Source organism: Tachyglossus aculeatus, chromosome 24 (assembly GCF_015852505.1).
Source record: "Tachyglossus aculeatus isolate mTacAcu1 chromosome 24, mTacAcu1.pri, whole genome shotgun sequence".
Taxonomy (NCBI): Eukaryota; Metazoa; Chordata; class Mammalia; order Monotremata; family Tachyglossidae; genus Tachyglossus; species Tachyglossus aculeatus.
Genome location: NC_052089.1, coordinates 6,104,354 through 6,128,022, shown reverse-complemented (window position 1 = coordinate 6,128,022; position 23,669 = coordinate 6,104,354). Strand labels below are relative to the sequence as shown.

Genomic DNA, 23,669 nt, shown 5'->3' with positions numbered 1-23,669 from the left:
AGAGAGTTACAGCTGCTCGCCCTCCTCCTTAGATTGTGAACTCCACATGGGTCAGGAACTTAATCCCAGCTACATAAAATGTATCTATACCAGGGCTTAGCACATAGTAAGTGCTAAAGAAATTGCACTATTGTTTTCCTTACTATTATTGCTTCCAAACAGACTAGACCTGGGATTTTTGGAGGTACATGTGTTGGGGACATTGAGAGGTTGGAACAGCCCTCAAGCTGTTCAAGGTGGTTACTGGGCCACCTCTAAATTGTAAACTTCTTATGAACGGTGGATGTGTCTGCTAATTCTGTTATATTGTACTCTCCCAAGATTTTAGAGCAGTACTCTGCACATGGTAAACGTCCAATAAATACCATTGATTGATGGACTGGCAATCCTCAGAAAGACCAGGACAGGAGATACCTGTGATGTTACGTGTAATATGCCAGGGGAAACATAATATCAGAACATGTGGGAAGTAGCATGGTCTAGTGGAAAGAACTGGCCCTAGGAGTCAGAGGACCTGGGTCGGCTCTGTCATTTTCCTGCTGTGTGACCTTGGGTAAGTCACTTCACTTTTCTGTGCCTCAGTTTTGCCTACCATGTGGGGTAGGGATTGTGTCCAACCTAATTATCTTGTATCTATCCCAGGGCTTAGTACTGTTCTTGGTATGTAGTAAGCACATAATAAATACCATAATTGGAGAAGCAGGGTGGCTCAGTGGAAAGAGCACGGGCTTTGGAGTCAGAGGTCATGGGTTCAAATCCTGACTCCACCATTTGTCAGCTGTGTGACTTTGGGCAAGTCACTTCACTTCTCTGGGCCTCAGTTACCTCATATGTAAAATGAGGATGAAGACTGTGAGCCCCACATGGGACAACCTGATCACCATGTAACCTCCCCAGTACTTAGAACAGCGCTTTGCACTTAGTAAGTGCTTAATAAATGCTATCATGATTATTATTATAATTATTGTATAATTGTCCAATCCTCAAGTGTTTCTCTTGTGGAGGGTGGGGGGCAGAGCCCTGACCCATCCCACCTGCTCCAGAGTTGTTGCGTACCTCTCCCAGGCCCCTGGTCAATCAATCAATCAACCAATCAATCAATTCACCAATAGTCTTTACTGAACATTTACTTTGGTCTTTACTCTGGGCGGGGCTGTAGCACCATTTATTCAATTGTATTTATTGAGCACTTACTGTGTGCAGAGCACTGTCCTAAGCGCTTGGGAAGTACAAATTGGCAACATATAGAGACGGTCCCTACCCAACAACGGGCTCACACCAGGAAGGGGACAGGTCAACTAATAACCAAATTGGTACCAAACTGGATAAGTGATTTGCTTTTGACTTTTTCACATTTACCAGATGTGAGGCCAAAACTTTGGGGCCAAAGCCCCACCTCACCCTACACTCACATCTCACAACTACCTCACCTATGATTACCCACACGCCTATATATCTGGCCACATTTGTGCCTGTTACCTCAGGAGGACACAGCAATTGGGGTGGAGAATTTTGATGCCCCTTGATTCTGGAGAAGGAGGAAGAGAAGAAGGATGAGGAGGAAAAGACAGGGAGGTGATCCCCCTTGGAATCATGAACTCCTAGCCCTGTCTGTGCCACCTCTCTTGCCATTAGGTCAGGGCTGAATGGCCCCCACCAAAGCTGTGGGAACAGCCAATGAAACTGTGTCATAATAATAATAATAATAATGGCATTTGTTAAGCGCTCACTATGTGCAAAGCACTGTTCTAAGCACTGGGGGGAGATACAAGGCAATCAGGTTGTCCCACATGGGGCTCACAATCTTAATCCCCATTTGACAGATGAGGGAACTGAGGCACAGAGAAGTGAAGTGACTTGCCTGAAGTCACACAGCTGACAATTGGCAGAGCCGGGATTTGAACCCCTGACCTCTGCCTCCAAAGCCCGTGCTCTTTCCACTGAGCCATGCTGCTTCTCTAATCACCTAACTCCATCCAACTTTTCCATCACGGCTCAGAACACACCACTATCTTCACTGTACCTGAAATCTGCAACATTGGCATCATTATTAAGGAAGCAGTGCAGCTTAGTGGAAAGCACAGACACCAAGGAGGCCCTATCTGCTGGATCAGGGCAGGGCACTGGGATGTGGAGGAGTGGGGATCCCAGGACATCACTGACTTTGTCCGAGATACTGGGGCGAGGAGCCAGGAGCCCGGGCTGCAGTACCCTTCCAGGGGCAACTGGGGAAACTGGGTAACTGGGGCGACTGGCTGTGGTGGCAGAAGCGAATGAGTCATGGCAGGCTGACCTGCAAAGATGCTTCACCTGGAAGCAGAGAGAAGAAACACAGTTTTTACCTGATGAGGTCCAGCAAGGCATCTGCCGAGCTCATGATTGGCTTCCCGCTCTGCTCCGTGTTCTCCTTCTGGGCTGCCCCACCAGGGTGGATGGCGCAGACCATTACGATGCCCACGATGACCGCCATGAAGGTGGTCCACAGGTAGTAGGCCACGGTGATGATGCCCAGGCGGCTACACGTTTTGGCATCCAACGCCGCCAACCCGGACATTAAGCTGGAGAGAGAAGAGGCCCCTGGTTGCGAGGCAGGATGGTGGCTGAGGGCTCACTTTTGTCCTGGGAGAACTGAGACCCAGTTGAGAGGCCCAGAGTGGGGAGTCCCGTCCCTTTACCCTCAGCCAGATGCCTCTCCATGGCTCGGGAGAAGAAAACCAAGCCCGCTGAGGGAGATGGAGCTGTGGTGGCATCCCACTGCTTTCCCAAGATGGACTGGTTTCGGCTACTTGACCCAGAGGAGACGCTTAGAGTTGCTGGTCAGTGATGTTATTACCTGGTGGTGTTTTCTGGCCCCAAGAGCCCCACTGACCCCTTCATGTTGATCACTTCCTGCCCCAAACTGGGGCTTTAACTGTTCAAACTAACATCGCAGCAGGAAAAGAGCTTTGGAGCAGATTCCTTGGCACAATTTCTCCTCCCCACCCAGCCCTACAGGCCTGTTGGGCCCAGGGGCCCAACATTTATTCCTTTCTCAAAACACAGCTCACCTTCGGTTTGCTTTTCCTGTTGGTAAGACTTACATGGTCAAACTTTCCATTCTCTATGTGTTGCAGTGGCCAAATAATGATAATTGTGGTATTCATTAAGTCCCTAGCACATGCCAGGCAGGCATAATAATGTTGGTATTTGTTCATTCATTCACTGATTCAATCATATTTATTGAGCACTTACTCTGTGCCGAGCACTGTACTACGCACTTGGGAAGTACAAGATGGCAACATATAGAGACGGTCCCTACCCAACAATGGGCTCACAGTCTAGAAGGGGGAGACAGACAACAAAACAAAACATGTGGACAGGTGTCAAGTCGTCAGAACAAATAGAATTTTGTTAAGCGCTTACTGTGTGCCAAGCACTATCCTAAGTGCTGGGATAGATACAAGGTTATTATGTTGTCCCACTTGGGGCTCACAGTCTTGATCCCCATTTTACAGATGAGGGAACTGAGGCACAGAGAAGAAGTGACTTGCCCAAAGTCACACAACTGATGAGTGGCGGAGCAAGGATTAGAACACATGACCTCTGACTCCCAAGCCCGGGCTCTTTCCACTAAGCCACGTGTGCTAACTGCTTGGCGAGATACAATATAATCATCATCATCATCAATCGTATTTATTGAGCGCTTACTGTGTGCAGAGCACTGTACTAAGTGCTTGGGAAGTACAAATTGGCAACATATAGAGACAGTCCCTACCCAACAGTGGGCTCACAGTCTAAAAAGGGGAGACAGAGAACAAAACCAAACATACTAACAAAATAAAATAAATAGAATAGATATGTACAAGTAAAATAAATACATAAATAAATAGAGTAATAAATATGTACAAACATATATACATATATACAGGTGCTGTGGGGAAGGGAAGGAGGTAAGATTGGGGGGATGGAGGGGGGACGAGGGGGAGAGGAAGGAAGGGGCTCAGTCTGGGAAGGCCTCCTGGAGGAGGTGAGCTCTCAGTAGGGCCTTGAAGGGAGGAAGAGAGCTAGCTTGGCGGATGGGCAGAGGGAGGCCATTCCATGCACGAAGGATGACGTGGGCCGGGGGTCGATGGCGGGACAGGCGAGAACGAGGTACAGTGAGGAGATTAGCAGCAGAGGAGCGGAGGGTGTGGGGTGGGCTGTAGAAGGAGAGAAGGGAGGTGAGGTAGGAGGGGGCGAGGTGATGGAAAGCCTTGAAGCCCAGGGTGAGGAGTTTCTGCCTGATGCGCAGATTGATTGGTAGCCACTGGAGATTTTTGAGGAGGGGAGTAATATGCCCAGAGCGTTTCTGGAGATTGTTTTACAGTGTAAGAAGGAAGGGAGAACAGGTATTTTATTCTCATCTTACAAAGGAGGAAACTGAGGCACAGAGTAATAATAATAATAAAAAATAATTATGGTATTTAATAATAATAATAATAATGGTATTTGTTAAGCACTTACTATGTGCAAAGCACTGTTCTTAGTGCTGGGGAGATACAAGGTGATCAGGTTGTCCCACGTGGGGCTCACAGTCTTAGTCCCCATTTTACAGATGAGGGAACTGGGGCACAGAGAAGTTAAGTGACTTGCCCAAAGTCACACAGCTGAAAGTTGGCAGAGCCGGAATTTGAACCCATGACCTCTGACTCCAAAGCCCATGCTCTTTGCACTGAGCCACGCTGCTTCTCTATTTATTATTAATTAATTAATTAATTTATTAAGCACTTACTATGTGCCAGACACTGTACTAAGTGCTGGGTTGGATACAAGCAAATTGGGTTGGACACAGTCCCTATCCTGCATGGGGCTCACAGTCTTAACCCCCATTTTAAAGATGAGGTAACTGAGTCACAGAGAAGTTAAGTGACTTGTCCCAGGCCATGCAGCAGATGAGTGGCAAACCTAGGACTAGAACCCAGGCTTCTTGGCTCTCAGAACCATGATCCTTCTACTAGGTCATGCCTGACTCCCACTCAATGCCCACTGAAACTTCCTTTCCTGTGGAGTAGACAGACACACTCCAATCACTAATGTACTCATGGGCATTTTTATGAATCTGCAAAATATTCTCCTGTCCTTCACCACTGACTGCTAATTGGGTCTGGTGTTGGGAGTGGCACTAGCCTGCAGAATGCAGGATGACACTTCGGGGCCCAGAGATAGTTTTAGTAAAATATGTACTTGACCAGAAACTAATTTATTTTACATTCAGCCTAATTTCTTTTGGGCTCTGGCCCTACTAACTGGACAGGCTGGGTTCTTAGATCAGAGGCAGCAGAGTGGGACCAAACATCCTCAAATGAGGGGGATAGTCATGGAATTTGGGGTTTCTTCCTTCCAAAACACCTAAAGTCCCTTCTTCATCTGGGGGACCGGAAGGGGTCTTCAGCTGAGGTGGTGATGGGGATGGGAGGGAGTTAAAGGGCGAGGAAGAGACCCCACAGTTTCTGGGGCCTCTGTGGGTTACATCTGGGCTGTACTCACTGGCATTTTGGTTTCTGGCAGTCACAGGAATCCCTATCATTCATTCATTCATTCATTCCTTGTCATTTATTGAGCGCTTATTGAGTGCAGAGCACTGTACTAAGCACTTGGAAAGAGCAGTTCGGCAACAGAGACAATACCTATCCAGCAACGGGCTCACAGTCTAGAAGTGGGGAGACAGACAACAAAACAAAACAAGTAGACAGGCATCAATGTAAAAAAAATAGAATGATAGACATATGCACCTCATTAATAAAATAAGTAGAATAATAAATATGTACATATGTACACAAGGCTGTGGGACAGGAAGGGGGGTACAGCAGAAGGAGGGAGTAGGGGCGATGGGGAGGGGAGGAGGAGCAGAGGAAAAAGGTGGCTCGGTCTGGGAAGCCCTCCTGGAGGAGGTGAACTTTCAGTAGGGCTTTGAAAGGGGGAATGGGCCAGTTTGGCAGATTTGAGGAGGGAGGGTGTTCCGGGTCAGAGGTAGGACATGGGCCAGGGGTCGAAGATGGAATGGGCAAGAACGAAGCACAGTGAGGAGGTTAGCGGCAGAGGAGTGGAGTGTGCAGGCTGGGCTGTGGAAGGAGAGAAGGGAGGTGAGGTAGAAGGGGGCGAGGTGATGGAGAACTTCGAAGCCAATAGTGAGGAGTTTTTGCTCGATACGAAGGTTGATAGGCAACCAGTGGAGACTTCTGAGGAGAGGAGTGACATGCCCAGAGAGTTTCTGTAGAAAGATAATCCAGGCAGCCAAGTGAAGTATAGACTGAAGTGGGGAGAGATAGGAGGTTGGGAGATCAGAAAGGATCTGGTGGAGTGGCTGGATTTCCAACCAGGAGGTGATTGTAGCAGCTGACCAGCCAGCTACGGCCTCTCCCTCTGTGGACCTGTGGCGGATGGCGACTCTTGCCCAACTAGGCTCCGAGATCATTCATTCATTCATTTGATCATATTTATTGAGCGCTTACTGTGTGCAGAGCACTGTACTAAGCGCTTGGGAAGTACAAATCGGCAACATATAGAGATGGTCCCTACCCAATAATGGGCTCACAGCAGCTCTGGCAGCCTCAAACCAGGATGGGCAGAATAAACTAGGGCAGAGCAGAGTGCTGTGTGGGCACAGCTGTTCTGTCCAATGCCCCCTCCCTTCTTCCCCTACTCCTCTGTGACCTGTTACCACAGCGGTGCCATTCTCATCACCATGCCAGCTTTACTGCTCTTCCTCAGCTGATGTCTCAGTACATGGGCATCAAGCGTATTCCGCGCTAGGGAGGGCCACGGCACGACTCGGCAGTCTCTGAGCATGGCTGCCTCCTGCCAAGATCACATTTTCAGGCTTTGTACGTGCTCCCTTTTCAATCATTCAATCATATTTATTGAGTGCTTACTATGTGCAGAGCACTGCACTAAGCGCTTGGGAAGTACAAGTTGGCAACATATAGAGACGGTCCCTACCCAACAACGGGCTCACAGAAGGGGGAGACAGACAACAAAACAAAACATGTGGACAGGTGTCAAGTCATCATAATAAATAGAATTAAAGCTAAATGCACATCATTAACAAAATAAATAGAATAGTAAATATGTACAAGTAAAATAAATAGAGCAATAAATCTGTGCAAATATATATACAGGTTCTGTGGGGAGAGGAAGGAGGTAGGGTGGGGGGGTGGGGAGGAGGAGAGGAAAAAGGGGGCTCAGTCTGGGAAGGCCTCTTGGAGGAGGTGGAGCTCTCAGTAGGGCTTTGAAGGGAGGAGGAGAGCTAGCTTGGCGGATTGTGGAGGGAGGGCATTCCGGGCCAGGGGGAGGACGTGGGCCGGGGGTAAATGGCAGGACAGGCACAGGGAGGAGGTTAGCGGCAGAGGAACAGAGGGTGCGGGCTGGGCTGCAGAAGGAGAGAAGGGAAGTGAGGTAGGAGGGGGCGAGGTAGTGGAAAGCCTTGAGGAGCCTAGTGTGAGGAGTTTTTGCTTGATGCTTAGATTGACAGGCTCCCTTGTCCTGCCCTGGGGAGAGTCTGGCCAAGGGCAGCACCTTGGTTGGGGGGATTCTGGGAGTGTTGATGCTGTTTCAGAGAACTTGGGGTGGAGTGGTCAGTTTCTTTCTAAAAACCTTCCTTTCCTTGTTTTGTAGCCAAGCATCCTCTCACCCTTTTAGCAATACAACATCCAGGCTCCTCACCAACCTCCCAGGGGGCACCTATGACCCAACCCTTTAAGCTCTCACATTAGCCCTCCTTGAACTCCTGCCCTACTTGCTGCCTCTGTTGTTCTGGGGGACCCCATGTGGAAGGTAGAATCAGGTCAGTGCTCTGAACCATAAGCCATCCACTGGGTAGGGACCGTCTCTATATGTTGCCAACTTGTACTTCCCAAGGGCTTAGTACAGTGCTCTGCACACAGTAAGTGCTCAATAAATACGATTGAATGAATGAATGAATGAATCCAGGCTGGCCCGCCATGATGTGGGAGGGAGGTGGAAAGCTTTGGGTGACTGGTGAGGCTCCTTAATTTGAGCTCAGTGGGGTTCCCTAGTAATAATAATAATAATAATAATGGCATTTATTAACTGCTTACTATGTGCAAAGCACTGTTCTAAGCGCTGGGGAGGTTACAAGGTGATCAGGTTGCCCCCCGGGGGGCTCACAGTCTTCATCCCCATTTTACAGATGAGGTAACTGAGGCCCAGAGAAGTGAAGTAACTTGCCCAAAGTCACACAGCTGACAATTGGCAGAGTTGGGATTTGAACCCATGAGCTCTGACTCCAAAGCCCGGGCTCTTTCCACTGAGCCATATTGATAATCGTAGTGCTTGTTAAGCGTGCTGGGGGAATATCCATGATAATCAGGTCAGACACAGTCCTTGTCCCACATGGGTTTCACAGTCTAAGATGGAAAGAGAAGAGGCATTGAATGCCATTTTACAGGTGAGGAAACTGAGGCACAGAAAATCAAAGTTATTTATTGAGCATTTGCTGTGTGTAGAGCATTTTAGTAAGCATTTGGCAGTACAATGCAGTAGAGCGTGGCGGGGCTCGGTGGAAAGAGCACAGGCTTGGGAGTCAGAGGATGTGGGTTCTAATCCTGGCTCTGCCACTTGTCTGCTGTGTGACTTTGGGCAAGTTACTTAACTTCTCTGTGCCTCACTCATCTGTAAAATGGGAATTAAGACTGTGAGCCTCTTGTGGGACAACCTGATTACCTTGTATCTACCCTAGCACTTAGAACAGTGCTCGGCACATAGAAAGCACTTAACAAATACCATTATTATTATTATTATTATTATTATTATTATTATTATTATTATTAGAGTTGGTAGACAAAATTCCCGCCCACAACTATTGGTTAGTTTTGTGCCCATCGATCTCCCTGTTTGACTGTAAATTCCTTGTGGGCAAGGACCATGCCCCTTACTCAATTTTACTCTCCCAATCACTTAGTCCAGTGGTCTGTGGACAGAAGGTCCTCAGTAAATAATAATGATGTGTCCCATTTTTTAAGCATTTACTATAGGTCAAACACTCTACTAAGTGTTGAGGAAGTTACAAGATACTCAGTTCAGACAGAGTCCCTTTTTCAGGTGGGGCTTACTCATCATTACTGACTGATGGATTACAATTGAACTACCCTGAACATAAGTTTCACCTAGATTCGAGGTTGGGACCACCTCCCTTCCCCAGAGAGCTAAATACTCATGATGCTAGGTCACTGGGCAGAGTTTCTTGGGTGGGGGCTTGTAGGAATTGGGGAAGTGTTTGGTGATATCACTGGAAGTATTCAATCCTGGGCAGCCCCCATCACTGCTCCTCCTTCCTTCCCTTCCTTCACTCACAAATTCCCAAACGGCCTTAGAGTACTTGACCCTTTGACCCTGAAAGGTGACTATTTGGCCCTGGAAGTCATACTGAATGGGACCTGCTTGCCTCTTATTTTCCCCTCTGGACTGTAAGCTCCTTGTGGGCAGGGAATCTTTGGACCAACTCTTTTGGTTCGTACTCTCCCCAACACTTGGGACAGTGCTCGCCAAACAAAAAACACTCGATACATGCTGCTGACTGATAGATTCAAGGCAGAGCCCCTGTCCTGGAGGAGCTAGAATAGGCTGGACTGGCCTGAAGCTCAGTTGCAGCAGTCAAATTCCAACTCTGATACTATTCCTGGGATCAGATTAAGGGTAAGAAGTTCAAATTGGGTGGAGAAAGACCTCAAAAATGAAGAGCACTGCAGGGATGTTCCTTCCCCTGGCCTGGAATGCCCTCCCTCCACACATCCGCCAAGCTAGCTCTCTTCCTTCCTTCAAAGCCCTATGGAGAGCTCACCTCCTCCAAGAGGACTTCCCAGACTGAGCCCCTTTTTTCCTCTCCTCCTCCCCATGCCCCCGACCCTACCTCCTTCCCCTCCCCACAGCACTTGTATATATATTTGTACAGATTTATTACTCTATTTATTTTACTTGTACATATTTACTATCCTATTTATTTTGTTAATTATGTGCATATAGCTTTAATTCTATTTGTTCTGACGACTTTGACACCTGTCTACATGTTTTGTTTTGTTGTCTGTCTCCCCCTTCTAATAATAATAATAATGATGGCATTTATTAAGGGCTTACTATGTGCAAAGCACTGTTCTAAGTGCTGGAGAGGTTATGAGGTGATCAGGTTGTCCCACGGGGGGCTCACAGTCTTAATCCCCATTTTACAGGTGAGGTAACTGAGGCACAGAGAAGTTAAGTGACTTGCCCAAAGTCACACAGCTGACAATTCTAAACTGTGAGCCCATTGTTGGGTAGGGACTGTCTCCATATGTTGCCGACTTGTACTTCCTAAGCGCTTATTACAGTGCTCTGCACAGAGTAAGTGCTCAATAAATATGATTGAATGAATGAATGGGGAGGCTCTGCCATGCTTCAAGTCCCAAACCCTATGCTGACTTAATAGGTCATTCAACCAGGGAGACACTCAGTTGCTCAGAGACTGCACCCAGGGGCTCAGCATCCTGGGAATTTTCTAGCTTGTCGGGTTGAAGTGGGGATTGGTCTAGAAGGTTCCTGGGAAGGGGACAGATGTTCTTTCACTCACACACTCATCCACTCAATCATATTTATTCATTCAATCGTATTTATTGAGCACTTACTGTGAGCAGAGCACTGTACTAAGTGCTTGGGAAGTACAAGTTGGCAACATATAGAGACGGTCCCTACCCAACAATGGGCTCACAGTCTAGAAGGGGAGACAGACAACAAAAGTGCTTACTGTGTGCAAAGCACTGTACTAAGCATTTGGGAGAGTACAATATAACAATTTTATTTGTATTTATTTATTCTATTTATTTTATTTTGTTAATATGTTTTGTTTTGTTCTCTGTCTCCCCCTTCTAGACTGTGAGCCCACTGTTGGGTAGGGACCGTCTCTATATGATGTCAACTTGTACTTCCCAAGCGCTTAGTACAGTGCTCTGCACACAGTAAGCACTCAATAAATACGACTGAATGAATGAATGAATGAATGAATAAGCAGACACTTTCATGCCCACAATGAGGTCACAGTCTACAGGGGGAGAGAAACATTAATATAAATAAATATATATACACATGTATTTCAGAGACGGCTAGTCGATAACTTCTGGTGCCATCCCACTGTGACGCCCAGGGCCCCTGCCCCCTATATGCCCTTTCTTTCTGTGGCTGGGAGGGTAAGGAGCAGTGATGGCAACCCACAGCCATCCCCTTAAACCAGGCTGCTGGAGGGTGCCTTGTGGGTGATTCCCTTCTCACGCCTCACCCTCTCAATGGCCTCCCTGGGACTCCCATGGGCCCCTCCTTCTCTGGCCGGGAAGGTGAGGCCTGGTGGCAGTGAGGATGCTTCAGCTCTCGGGACGTCGGGAAGACTGGGGCTGCCTCCAGAACCAGGGCTGTTGGACTCTAAACTGTGAGGACCCACAAATTCTGCTCCTGCAGCCACAGGGCCCCAGCTGGATGGATAGTGGTCCTGGTTTTTTATGTTGTTTCTGTGTTTTTATTGTTTCAACCTCTCTGAGGTTGAAACCCCTCTCCCTTCCCTTGTTCTCCATTTGTGAGCCCCGCGATGACATGGGACCATGTCTAATTTTCTCTTGTTAATTTTTTTTCTCTCTTAGCATTGAGTACAGTGCTTGATACAAAGTACACACTAAATAAATTCTATTCCTTCCATTATTACCACTACTTTTCATTAGGGAAAAGGCGGAGGCCCAACAGTCTCGCTGCAGGGAGCGCGGGGTTGGGGTTGATGGATTGTGCTGTCCCTTCCATGGTTAGTAGTCTAGCATCCTGGGCAGAAAGTACTGAAAATCTCCCTGCTCACCCACAGAAGCCATCTGGACATTGCCCTGAAATGGATGATTATGGATAAAGTTATCAAAGGGGATTAACTAGGATTAGATAGCAGTAATCCCACTGAGAAGTAATGGCCAAGTATTAGTCTCCCAGGGTGGCACCTGGTATCATAATTGCGATTTCATGCTTGTTTCCAGGGTCTCCCTCCCCAGGCCCTATTTGCTCTGCTCCAGAAAGGCCCTTCCTAAGCAGTTTTCCAGGGAAGCCTCTAAATGCTCTTATGAAGGATGATTAATTCGAGCAGCCTGATTGGAAAGCCCCGCACACTTCTGACGATTGACTTAAGGGCACTCAATCAGCTCCATTCTACTTACTGTGCTCCTCTCCCACTACAACCAGACTTGCATGCTACGCTTCTCTCAAGCCAGCCAACTCCTTGTGCCTTGATCTCATCTCTCTTGTTCTCCTTCCTCTTTTGCATTTGACAGACCTCCACTCCCCCCAACTTCAAAGCCCTTCTAAAATCTCATCTCCTCCATTCCCTGACTAATCTCTCATCTTCCCACCCTATTTTTCCCCAACTGCTGTCAGTCCAGCATTTCTGTATCCCCTAAAAATCTGGATATTCCATTCTCCATTTATTTATTTATTTGTACTGATGTCAGTCTCCCCCACTCTAGACTGTGATCTCATCGTGGGCAGGGATTGTCATTCTTTATTGTTGTATCATACTTTCCCAAGTGCTTAGTACAGTGCTCTGCACACAGTATGCGCTTAATATGAATAAAAGAATCTTCCCTGACTTCACACTCCCAGTAGCACTTAAGTACATATCTTTAAACACTGTTGCCTCCCCCTACCTGTAATTGATTTTAGAGTCATCTAGTTGAAAATCAATCAATCAATGGTATTTATTGAATGCTTATAATGTACAGGAGACTGTAGTAAGTCCTTGGGAGAATACAATATAAGAGAGTGGGTTATCAATCAATCAATCAATCATATTTATTGAGTGTTTACTGTGCATGGATCACTGTACTAAGTGCTTGGGAGATATAATAAAACAGTATAACAGTTGATGGACATGTTTCCTGCCCACAACCAGCTTAAAGCTTACATGATTCCTGTCCTCGAGGAGCTTATGGTATAGTTGGAGAGAAAACTAAGAAGGAATGTTCCTTCCCTACCAACCATTTCAAACAGAAAAGAGTTACCCAGAAGCTTGGGAATGTCATTCTAAAAAATCAGATGAGATGAAAATAGCATGATAAATCACTCAAAAGAGCACAGGTCTGGGAGTCATTGGATCTGCATTCTAAGCCCGGGTCTGCCACTTGCCTGCTGTGTGGCTTCAGGCAAATCATTTAATATATCTGAGCTTCAGTTTCTTCATCTTTAAAATGAGGTTCATAGTTCTCTTATATCTACCCTAATGTTAGTACAGTGCATGGCACAGAGTAAGCACTAAAGAAATACCACAATTATTATTATTATTATTATAATCACTAGATACAAGGACAGGGATTATGTCTACTTCTCTACTTGGATGTTCTCCCGACTCCTCAAACTTAACAGGTCCAAAACAGAACTCCCCACCCAAACCTTGTCCTCCCCTTGACTTTTCATCACTGTACATAACATTATCCTCCGATCTCTCAAGCCCATTACTTTAGTATTGTCCTCAACTCATCTCTATCATTCAACCCACATATTCAATCTGCCACCAAATCCTGTTGGTTCTTCTACCTTCACATCGCTACAGTCCGCCCTTTTCTCTCCATTCAAACTGCTACTATGCTGATTCAAGCAAGCACTTAGCTTTTTCTGCCTTGTCTACTAAAACAGCCTCTTGCTGACCACTCTGCCTGCTGTCCCTTCCCACTCCAGCCCATATTCCACTCTGCTGCCCAGATCATTTTTCTTAAAAAAAGTTCAGTGAGAATTCACCTCCTCCAGGAGGCCTTCCCAGACTAAGCCCCTTTTTCCTCTCCTCCTCTCCACCCCCACCACCCTACCCCCTTCCCCTTCCCTCAGCACTTGCACATATTTGTACAGATTTATTACTCTATTTATTTTACTTGTCCATATTTCCTATTACATTTATTTTGTTAATGATCAATCAATCAATCATATTTATTGAGCACTTAATGATGTGCATAGAGCTATAATTCTATTTGTTCTGATGATTTTGACACCTGTATACATGTTCTCTTTTGTTGTCTGTCTCCCCCTTCTAGACTGTGAGCCCGTTGTTGGGTAGGGACCATCTCTATGTGTTGCCGACTTGTAATAATGATAATGATGGCATTTATTAAGCACTTACTATTTGTAAAGCACTGTTCTTAGTGCTGGGGAGGTTACAAGGTGATCAGGTTGTCCCACTGGGGGCTCGCAGTCTTACTCCCCATTTTCCAGATGAGGTAACTGAGGCCCAGAGTAGTGAAGTGACTTGCCCAAAGTCACACAGCTGACAATTGGTGGAGCCAGGATTTGTACCCATGACCTCTGACTACAAAGCCTGTGCCCTTTCCACTGAGCCACGCTGCTTCTCTGCTTGTACTTGTACTTCTCAAGTGCTTAGTACAGTGCACTGCACACAGTAAGCGCTCGATAAATATGATGAATGAATGAATCTCTCCACTCTTCAAAAACCTCCAGTGGTTGTCCATCCAACTCTGCATCAAACAGAAACTCCTTATCCTTAGCTTTGAAACACTCATCACTTTGTCCCCCCATCTTATCTCACTGATTTTCTACTACAGCGATCTACTCATTCAATATCAACTATCCCTCCTCTGATTCCTTGCTCATGTCCTACCCAGAACTCTCTCCCCATTTGTATCCCAACAGAAGAGCAGCGTGGCTCAGTGGAAAGAGCCCGGGCTTTGGAGTCAGAGGTCATGGGTTCAAATCCCAGCTCCACCACTTGTCAGCTGTGTGACTTTGGGCCAGTCACTTCACTTCTCTGGGCCTCAGTTCCCTAATCTGGAAAATGGGGATTAAGACTGTGAGCCCCCGTGGGACAACCTGATCGCCTTGTAACTTCCCCCATGCTTAGAACAGTGCCTTGCACATAGTAAGTGCTTAATAAATGCCATCATCATCATCATCATCACGCTCCCTATCTTCATAGCCTTATTAAAAGATCCTCCTCTGAGGTCTTTCCTGACTGAGCCCTCATTTCCCCTAACCCGTCTCCCTTCGATGTCATCCTTGCACTTTAATTTCTGTTCTTTAAGCGCTTGATATTCACCTCACCCTCAGCCACATAGCACTTAATGGACATATGCATAATTTATTTTCATTTCTTTCTCCCCCTCTGGACTGTGAACACCTTGTAGGTAATAATAATAGTGGTATTTATTGAGCACTCACTACGTGGCAAGCTCTGTACACCAGGGTAGGTATTGGATCATCAGGTCCCACTTGGGGTTCGCAACCTAAGTAGGAGGGAGAATAGGTATTGAGTCCCCATTTTGTAGATAAAATAACTGAGGCACAGAGAAGTAACTTGCCCAAGGTTACATAGCAGACGAGTGGCAGGGCCGGGATTAGAACCCAGGTCCTCTGACTTCCAGGCCCATAGGGAACATGCCTACCAACATCTTTATATTTTATGCTCCCAAGTGCTTAGCACATTTAGTATTGTGTGCAGGCACAAATCAAATCAAATATCAATCAAACAATCAATCAATTAATGGTGTTTGAACACTTACTGTAAGCTGAGCATTGTGCTTAGTACTTGGCTTAGTGGATAGAGCATGGGCCTAGGAGTCAGAAGGCCTGGGTTCTAATCCTGGCTCTGTCACTTGTCTGCTGTGTGACCTTGGGCAAGTCACTTAACTTCTCTGGGCTCTAGTTACCTCATCTGTAAAATGAGGATTAAGAGTGTGACCTCCATGTAGGACAGGCACAGTGATTAACTTGTATCTACCCCAGCATTTAGAACAGTGCTTGGCGCATAGTAAACGCTAACAAGTACTGTAATTACTACTATAATTATTATTATTATTTAGAATAGAACAGTATAACAGAGTTGGTAGACATGTTCTTTGCCTACAGTGAGCTTATAGTCTCCGAGGGGACAGACGTTAATTAAAATGAATAAATTATGTTTATGTACATAAGTGCTGTGGGACTGAGGGTAGAATGAATATCAAGCTCTTAGCGTGTACAAATTCAAGCGCAAGGGAGATGAAGAAGGGAGAGGGAGTATGGGAAAAGAGGGTTTAGTCAGGGAAGGCCTCTTGGAGGAGATGTGATCTCAATAAGGCTTGAAGGTGGGGAGAGGTGGGGAATGTTCTATCAGATATGAAGAGAGAGGAAGTGAGTTCCAGGCTGAAGGCAGGATGTGGATGAGGGGTCGGCAGGGAAAAAAATGAGAGCAAGGTACAGTGAGTAGGTTGAAGTTCTGAAAGAAATTTTTGGAATCCTGGCAAAAATGTGAAATATATTATTATAAGGAGCCATCGTACTGGAGAACTGGCCAAGCCACCCAGAGTGGAATTTGGGAATTAGAGACCAATGACTCTCATTCCTATGTCCTTGGCAATTTGGTAGTATAGGGTCACTGATTACTTGAAAAAGTACAACCTGTTGGAGAAAAGACCACCGGGTTTGTGAAAGAGGAATTCGTGTCTCACTAATATGTAGTTCTTTGAAAGGGTCAGTTGACATGAGGCTACAGGGGATTAGATTGACAAATTGCTTTTGACAAGTTTCCTTAAAAAATAAATAATTATGGGATTCAAAGCAAAGCTCTGTGCTCTGTGAAAAATTGACTCAAAGATAGGAAGCTAAAAGAAGAGAAAAATGGCCTGGTTTCAGGATGGTGAAATAGAAATAATGGAGTCCCTCACGGATCAGGGCTGGATCTGGTTTTATTTAAAATTTTCATAAAGGATCTAGAAGAGGAAGTGTGCAGTGGATTATTTCTGACTAATCGCCGGCTTTCAGGCCTTGATAGAACATGTGGCTCTGAGGGGCCGGGCCAGGGAAATCCTCCAGGGCTGAATCTCATTTTTCCAAACTCTGAGCCATTTGTGCGAGCCACCGTGGCTTCATCCCTGCCTCTCAGTGGTGCCGTATACTGGCCAGGGAGACTGGCTTGGGACACGGGGGCGGGAATCGGGGGAGCCTAAAACTGGGGAGGATTCCTGAGTTGGGCTGAGAGGAGCAGTGAAAATTAACTGGAGGAGGGCGCTTCCTCCTCTGGGGGGCTGCCTCAGCTCTTTCTCTGCACCCCCACCCAACTTCTCTTCCTTCCCAGGCTGTGCCCAAGAAGACCTCCCTCTGCCAGTCCCTGCCCGTGAACTCCAGAACTTCAGCTGGGCCTGACTAGATTTGAGTCTCTTTACCCTCCCCTTCCCTTCCCCCTTCTCCCTCCCTATTTGCCTCCTCTCCTTTCCTTCCCTTCAGCCTTCTTCTCTCCCTGACATGGCCTGGTTGCTTCCTCCATTCATTCAACTATATTTATTGAGTGCTTACTGTGGGCGAAGCGCTGCAGTAAGTGCCTGGGAGAGTACTTTTATAGGTCAGAACGATTTCCTCTTCTCTGCCCGGCCCAGACCCAGCCCAGCTTTTTTGGGGAGCCTCTCTCTGTCTCTCTCTGTCTTCTAAGCGATGTCAAAATTATGTCTGCAGTGGGGTTGTTGGCGGGGAGCTGGACAGGCCGGGAAACTCGAGGGAACCTGTGGCCAGTTACCACAGTCAGGAGCCTTTGGGGCTAGTTACTGAGGACACAGGAAATGGTGTACCCTGCCCCCCTTCCCCCAACTTGTTCCCTGTCACTATCCCTCCTGCTCCCTACCCTGACCCCCTTACTTCCTGGCATGCCCTGTCCCTTTACTCCCCGGTCCCCCCTCTATCCCAACCTACTGTCTAAGGAAGGCTAGGTACAGACAAAAGAAAGCCACAGTGAACATCCATCCACACCCACTGACCCCAACTCAGAGCAGAATGGACTGTCCAATCTGCCGCCTCACCCCATCTAACCCTACAGCTGTGCAGGCCACGGGGCCCCGACACGTGACTTCCGTGGGGTCATCGCCAGGCCCGGATTCCTGGGCAGCTGGCTGTGGGCTCTGCACCTGCTGAGAGGTTGTTTTCCCTGGGCCCCTGGGGAGCTGGAACCAAGGAGTATCCTGCACTGCTCCCCTCCCCCGCAGCCCACCATAGGGTCTTGGGAGAGGGATCCTGACTCATGTCTTCCACCTGGAGACCCCCATCCTTGCCTTGAGGCTGTATCCATGGCAGGGGCCTCCCAGGGAGGCCTCAGGGTGACCCGCATCCCGTGGCCAGGATGATTTCCGGGCAGTCCGACGGAGCCCTTGGCATCTCCAATTCCTCCTGTCCGTTTGGCCAAACAAGGCTTCCTGGTTCGAGGAAAAGAGGTCTCCGAGGTTTAGAATAATCCCTCACCCCACTCCTTGGCTCAGAAACTGCTCTTACAAAACACTCTGTGAGCTGAGCGGAGTGAATCAGAAACACATGACTATGTGACCTTGTAAGGCATCTGTGGTGGAAGTTGGAGGGAGCAAAGTGCTCGGTGGGAAGGACTGCAAACAGAAGCGGCGGAAACCGTCTCAGCGTCGGTGACTGCCGGAAGCCCAGGTCACCTTCCGGCACCACCCCAATCTCTCCCCGGGAAGGTGCTTGGTCGCCCCCATTGCCAGGTGTTCATGGAAAACCCACCCCAGTCCATTGTCCTGAGACCAAGGACCAGTTGTAATGGAGAGTGTCAAACTGAGGTGACACTTCGGCAGTCCCTCCTAGGAGGTCTGGTCCTCCCAGTACGAGTCATGCCAACTTCTGACACCTGGGGAAACCTCATCTGCCTGCTAACACACAGTCTACCACCACCACCAAAAAGAGCAATGACTCTCTGGAAAGCGGAGAGCAGTAAAGTAGAAAGAGCGAGTACTTGGATTCCAGCTCCTATCCTGCACCTTGAAGACTTGTCTGGATAGCTTCTCCCTCGGGCTCAAGTTTCAATCCAAAATGGAGGCCTAGTGGATAGAGCTTCTTCTCGAATTGCTTCTCAAGAAGCAGTGTGGCTCAGTGGAAAGAGCATGGGCTTTGGAGTCAGAGGTCATGGGTTCAAATCCTGACTCCACCAACTGTCAGCTGTGTGACTTTGGGCAGGTCACTTAACTTCTCTGTGCCTCACTTACCTCATCTGTAAAATGGGGATTAAAACTGTGAGCCCCCCGTGGGACAACCTGATTACCTTGTAACCTCCCCAGAGCTTAGAACAGTGTTTTGCACATAGTAAGTGCTTAACAAATACCATCATCATTATTATTATTATAGTGCATGGGCCTGGGAGTCAGGAGGATCTGGGTTTTAATCCCAGCTCCGCCGCTTGATTGCTCTGGGATCCTGGGCAAGTCACTTAATTTCTCATCTGTAAAATAATAATAATAATAATGATGGCATTTGTTAAGCACTTACTATGTGCTAAGCACTGTTCTAAGGCACTGGGGAGGTTACAAGGTGATCAGGTTGTCCCACGGGGGGCTCACAGTCTTAATCCCCATTTTACAGATGAGGTAACTGAGGCCCAGAGAATTGAAGTGACTTGCCCAAAGTCACACAGCTGACAGTTGGTGGAATCAGGATTTGAACCCATGACCTCTGACTCCCAAGCCTGGGCTCTTTCCATTGAGACATGCTACTTCTCCTATGGGGATTAAGACTGTGAGCCTCATGTGGGACATGGACTGGAGCCAACCTGATGAGCCTGTATCTACCCGAGCGCTCAGTGCAGTCCATGGCATATAGTGCGTACTATATGCTGGATGATCTTTCTAATTCCTGCTGGGGAGTACTGAGTGAAAAGAGGAGACAGGCTTCTGCCTGGGCTCTGGTAGGTTCTGAACTTGCTGTGCCCACGGCAGATGAACAGGTAATGACGGTAGATGTGCCCGGCCCCAAGCAGTGGCCACCGTTAGTTCCTCTCCTTTGTACTTTGGGCAAGTCACTTAACTTCTCTGTGCCTCAGTTACTTCATCTGCAAAATGGAGATTAAAACTTTGAGCCACCCGTGGGACAACCTGGTCACCTTGTAACCTTCCCAGTGTTTAGAACAGAGCTTTGCACATAGCAAGTGCTTTATAAATGCCATTATTATTATTATTATTATTACTACTGGGGCTTGAAATCCCAGAGATTGCCCAAATAAATCAGCAACTTCTGTGTGCAGAGCACTGTACTAAGCACTTGGTAGAGTACAACAGAGTTAGTAGAGGTGATTCCTGCCCTCAAGGAGCTTACAATCCAACCGGGGAGACTGACACCAAAATCAATTACAAATGGGAGGAGAAACAGAATTTATAGGTCTGTCCATAAGTGCGACCGTTAGAAAGTATTGAAGCAGCATACAGAAGCAGCGTGGCTCAGTGGAAAGAGCCCGGGCTTTGGAGTCAGAGGTTATGGGTTCAAATCCCAGCTCCCCACTTGTCAGCTGTGTGACTTTGGGCAAGTCACTTCACTTCTCTGGGCCTCAGTTACCTCATCTGTAAAATGGGGGTGAAGACTGTGAGCCCCCCGTGGGACAACCTGATCACCTTGTAACCTCCCCAGTGCTTAGAACAGTGCTTTGCACAAAGTAAGTGCTCAATAAATGCCGTTATTAATAATAATAATAAAATTTGTTAATCACTTACTATGTGCCAAGCACTGTTCGATTATATAGAATATAGAATTATATTATATAGAATATTATATATTATTATTATCATTAAGTATTGGTGAATGCCGGGGGTGAGAACTATAGGGTAGGGGAATCAAGGAAGTATTTATGTTGCAGGAGGGGGCAAAATAGGGTGGGGAGATGAGAGAGCAATCACGGAAAGCTTCCTGGAGGAGATGTGGTTTCAGCAGGGCTTTGAGGTTGGGGAGAGTAGCTGTCTGCTGGATGTGAAGGGGAAGAGAGGCAGGGCCTGAGGAAAAAGTCAACGGTGAGAGAAACAAGAGGCACAGTGAGAAGGTTGGTGTTAGAGTAGCAAAGTACGCGGGCTGAGTTAGTGAAAGATTAGTACGCGGGCTGAGTTAGTGAAAGATTAGACCGTGGCAACCCTCATGACAGCTCACTGACATGTGCTGCTGGCAATAATCTGACCAGAGTCCTGCCAAACCAACTCCTGGGGAATGTGGCTTGGCTAGAGGATCTCTGTGGCACAGCAGAAGTGCAGGGAGAAATGCTGTGCAGGGAGCAGCACAAATGGATTTGGGAGGTAAATTATTTTCAGTGGAAAACCAGTGGAGGAGACAAACCACGCTGTCCAAATTGTCTGGGTAGGCATGAATCATGTCAGACTATCACTCCAAGTCCCATTATAAATCTGTGTTGAGGGATAGTTTTCAAGAATTCTTCAAAGGCACGTGACACCATCAGGAGATCTGGACTCTGGTGATTATGGGGAAAATTTAGCCATCTTGAGACATTCCTAGAGGTCTTGTGACTTTCCTGGTGCATGGTTGGCTAGACCAGTGCCTTGGGCAATGCACAAATTGTAGGTACTGAGCTTGGCTCAGCGGAAAAGAGCACAGACTTTGAAGTCTGAGGTCATGGGTTCAAAGCCCGGCTCCACCAATTGTCAGCTGTGTGACTTTGGGCAAGTCACTTAATTTTATGCCTCAATTACCTCATCTGTAAACTGGGGATTAAGATTGTGAGCCCCCCCCCGTGGGACAACCTGATCACCTTGTAACCTCCCCAGCACTTAGAACAGTGTTTTGCACACAGTAAGCACTTAATAAATGCCATTATTATTACTATTATTATTATTAAACATTCTACGCAGTCATGCAGGAGACATTTGAATGTGCTTCTGTTCCTCGGAGAAATACCTCCAGCAAGGACCTGGGTTCTAGTCCCGGCTCTGCCACCTGTCTGTTGTGTGACTTTGGGCAAATCATTTAACTTCTCTGCTCCTCGGTAACCTCATCTGTAAAATGGGGACTGAGACCGTAAGCCCCACGTTGGACTGTGTCCAACCTGATTTTCTTGAATCTACCCCCTCGTTTAGAAGAGTGAGAAGCAGTGAGGTCTAGTGAATGGAGCAAGGGCTGGGAGTCAGAAGGATCTCAATTCGAATCCCAATTTTGCCACTTGTCTGCCATGTAACCTTGGGTAAGTCACTTCACTTCTCTGTTCTCTTACCTGTAAAATGGTGATTGAGACTGTGAGCCTCCTGTGGGACACGGACTGCATCCAACCTGATTCCCTGTATGTACCCCAGTGCTTAGTACAGTGCCTGGCACATAGTAATAATAATAATAATGACATTTATTAAGTGCTAACTATGTGCAAAGCACTGTTCTAAGTGCTGGGGAGGTTACAAGGTGATCAGGTTGTCCCACGGGGGGGCTCACATTCTTAATTCCCATTTTACAGATGAGCTAACTGAAGGACAGAGAAGTGAAGTGACTTGCCCAAAGTCACGCAGCTGACACTTAACACATGCCATATATAAAGAGAAAAAAATGCCTGGCACATAGCAAGCGATTAACAAATACCATTTGAAAACAAAGAACAAATTAAAAAATCAATAGACCACGAGCATCTTCTGGAGTCCTAGAGCTTGTCAGTCATTCAAGGATTGCTTTAGGCAGGTAATTACACCTTGGAAGCACACACTCTGCAGTTTTGTCAAAACCATCAGTTTCTAAGTACTCTTCTTCTTTAAATCCATCAGGCTCCACCTTCAGAATCCCACCTTCTCCAGGAAACCTTCCGGGATTAATTTCTGCCTCCCCAAAAGACACTGACCCAACAGCCAACAACCTTCTCACTGTACCTCGTTCTCGCCTGTCCCGCCGTCGGCCCCCACCCCACGTCCTCCCCCAGGCCTGGAATCAATCAATCGTATTTATGCCCTCTCTCCACACATCTGCCGAGCTAGCTCTCTTCCTTCCTTCAAAGCCCGACTGAGAGCTCACCTCCTCCAAGAGGCCTTCCCAGACTGAGCCCCCCTTTTCCTCTCCTCCTCCCCATCCCCCTCGCCCTACCTCCTTCCCCTCCCCACAGCACCTGTATATATGTTTGTACAGATTTATCACTCTATTTATTTTACTTGTACATATTTACTATTCTATTTATTTTGTTAATGATGTGCATCTAGCTTTATTTCTATTTGTTCTGATGACTTGACACCTGTCCACATGTTTTGTTTTGTTGTCTGTCTCCCCCTTCTAGACTGTGAGCCCATTTTTGGGTAGGGACCGTCTGTATATGTTGCCAACCTGTACTTCCCAAGTGCTTAGTACAGTGCTCTGCACACAGGAAGTGCTCAATAAATATGATTGAATGAATGAATGAATATTCATCTTCAACCATCATGTGTCTTGAACCTGGGATTCCCTGTCCCTCTGGGTGGGGAGGGGAAGCTTTGGAGGACTGATTTCATTGGCCCCTTGGGCAGTGGGCACAATCTGGCATGGTGTGGCCCATCAGGATGCAGTGTAGTGGACAAACACAGGGCCTCCATCCTCCAGGCTGTAGCCCAGTTGAGTCACCTAGTGGCCATGTGATTAGAAAGAACATGTTTTAGTGGATAGACAACAGGCCTGAAAGTCAGACGGACCTGAGTTCTAATCCCATTTCTGCCATTTGCCTGCTGTGTGACCTTGGGCAAGTCTCTGTGCCTCAGTTACCTCATCTGGAAAATGAGGATTAAGCCCCATGTGGGACAGGGATTGCATCCAACCTTATTTGCTTTGTATCTCTCCTAGTGCTAAGTACAGTGCCTGGCACATAGAAGTGCTAAACAAATACTGCAGTAATAATAATAATAGTATTATTATTATTGGGCTATATCCCAGGGAGAAGGTTTCTTTCCGGGCCTTGGTTC

At 47.1% G+C, this 23,669-nt stretch overlaps 1 protein-coding gene across 1 annotated transcript in view; it reads right to left on the bottom strand.

Moving 5' to 3' along the window:
• The window catches only part of SLC1A7 (solute carrier family 1 member 7), a 56,423-nt gene that overhangs the window by 20,963 nt on the left and 11,791 nt on the right, over positions 1 to 23,669 (bottom strand). The window contains exon 3 of the mRNA XM_038766137.1: positions 2,343 to 2,558. Within this exon, the coding sequence (XP_038622065.1) occupies positions 2,343 to 2,558 (216 nt within the window). The remainder of the gene's footprint in view (positions 1 to 2,342; positions 2,559 to 23,669) is intronic.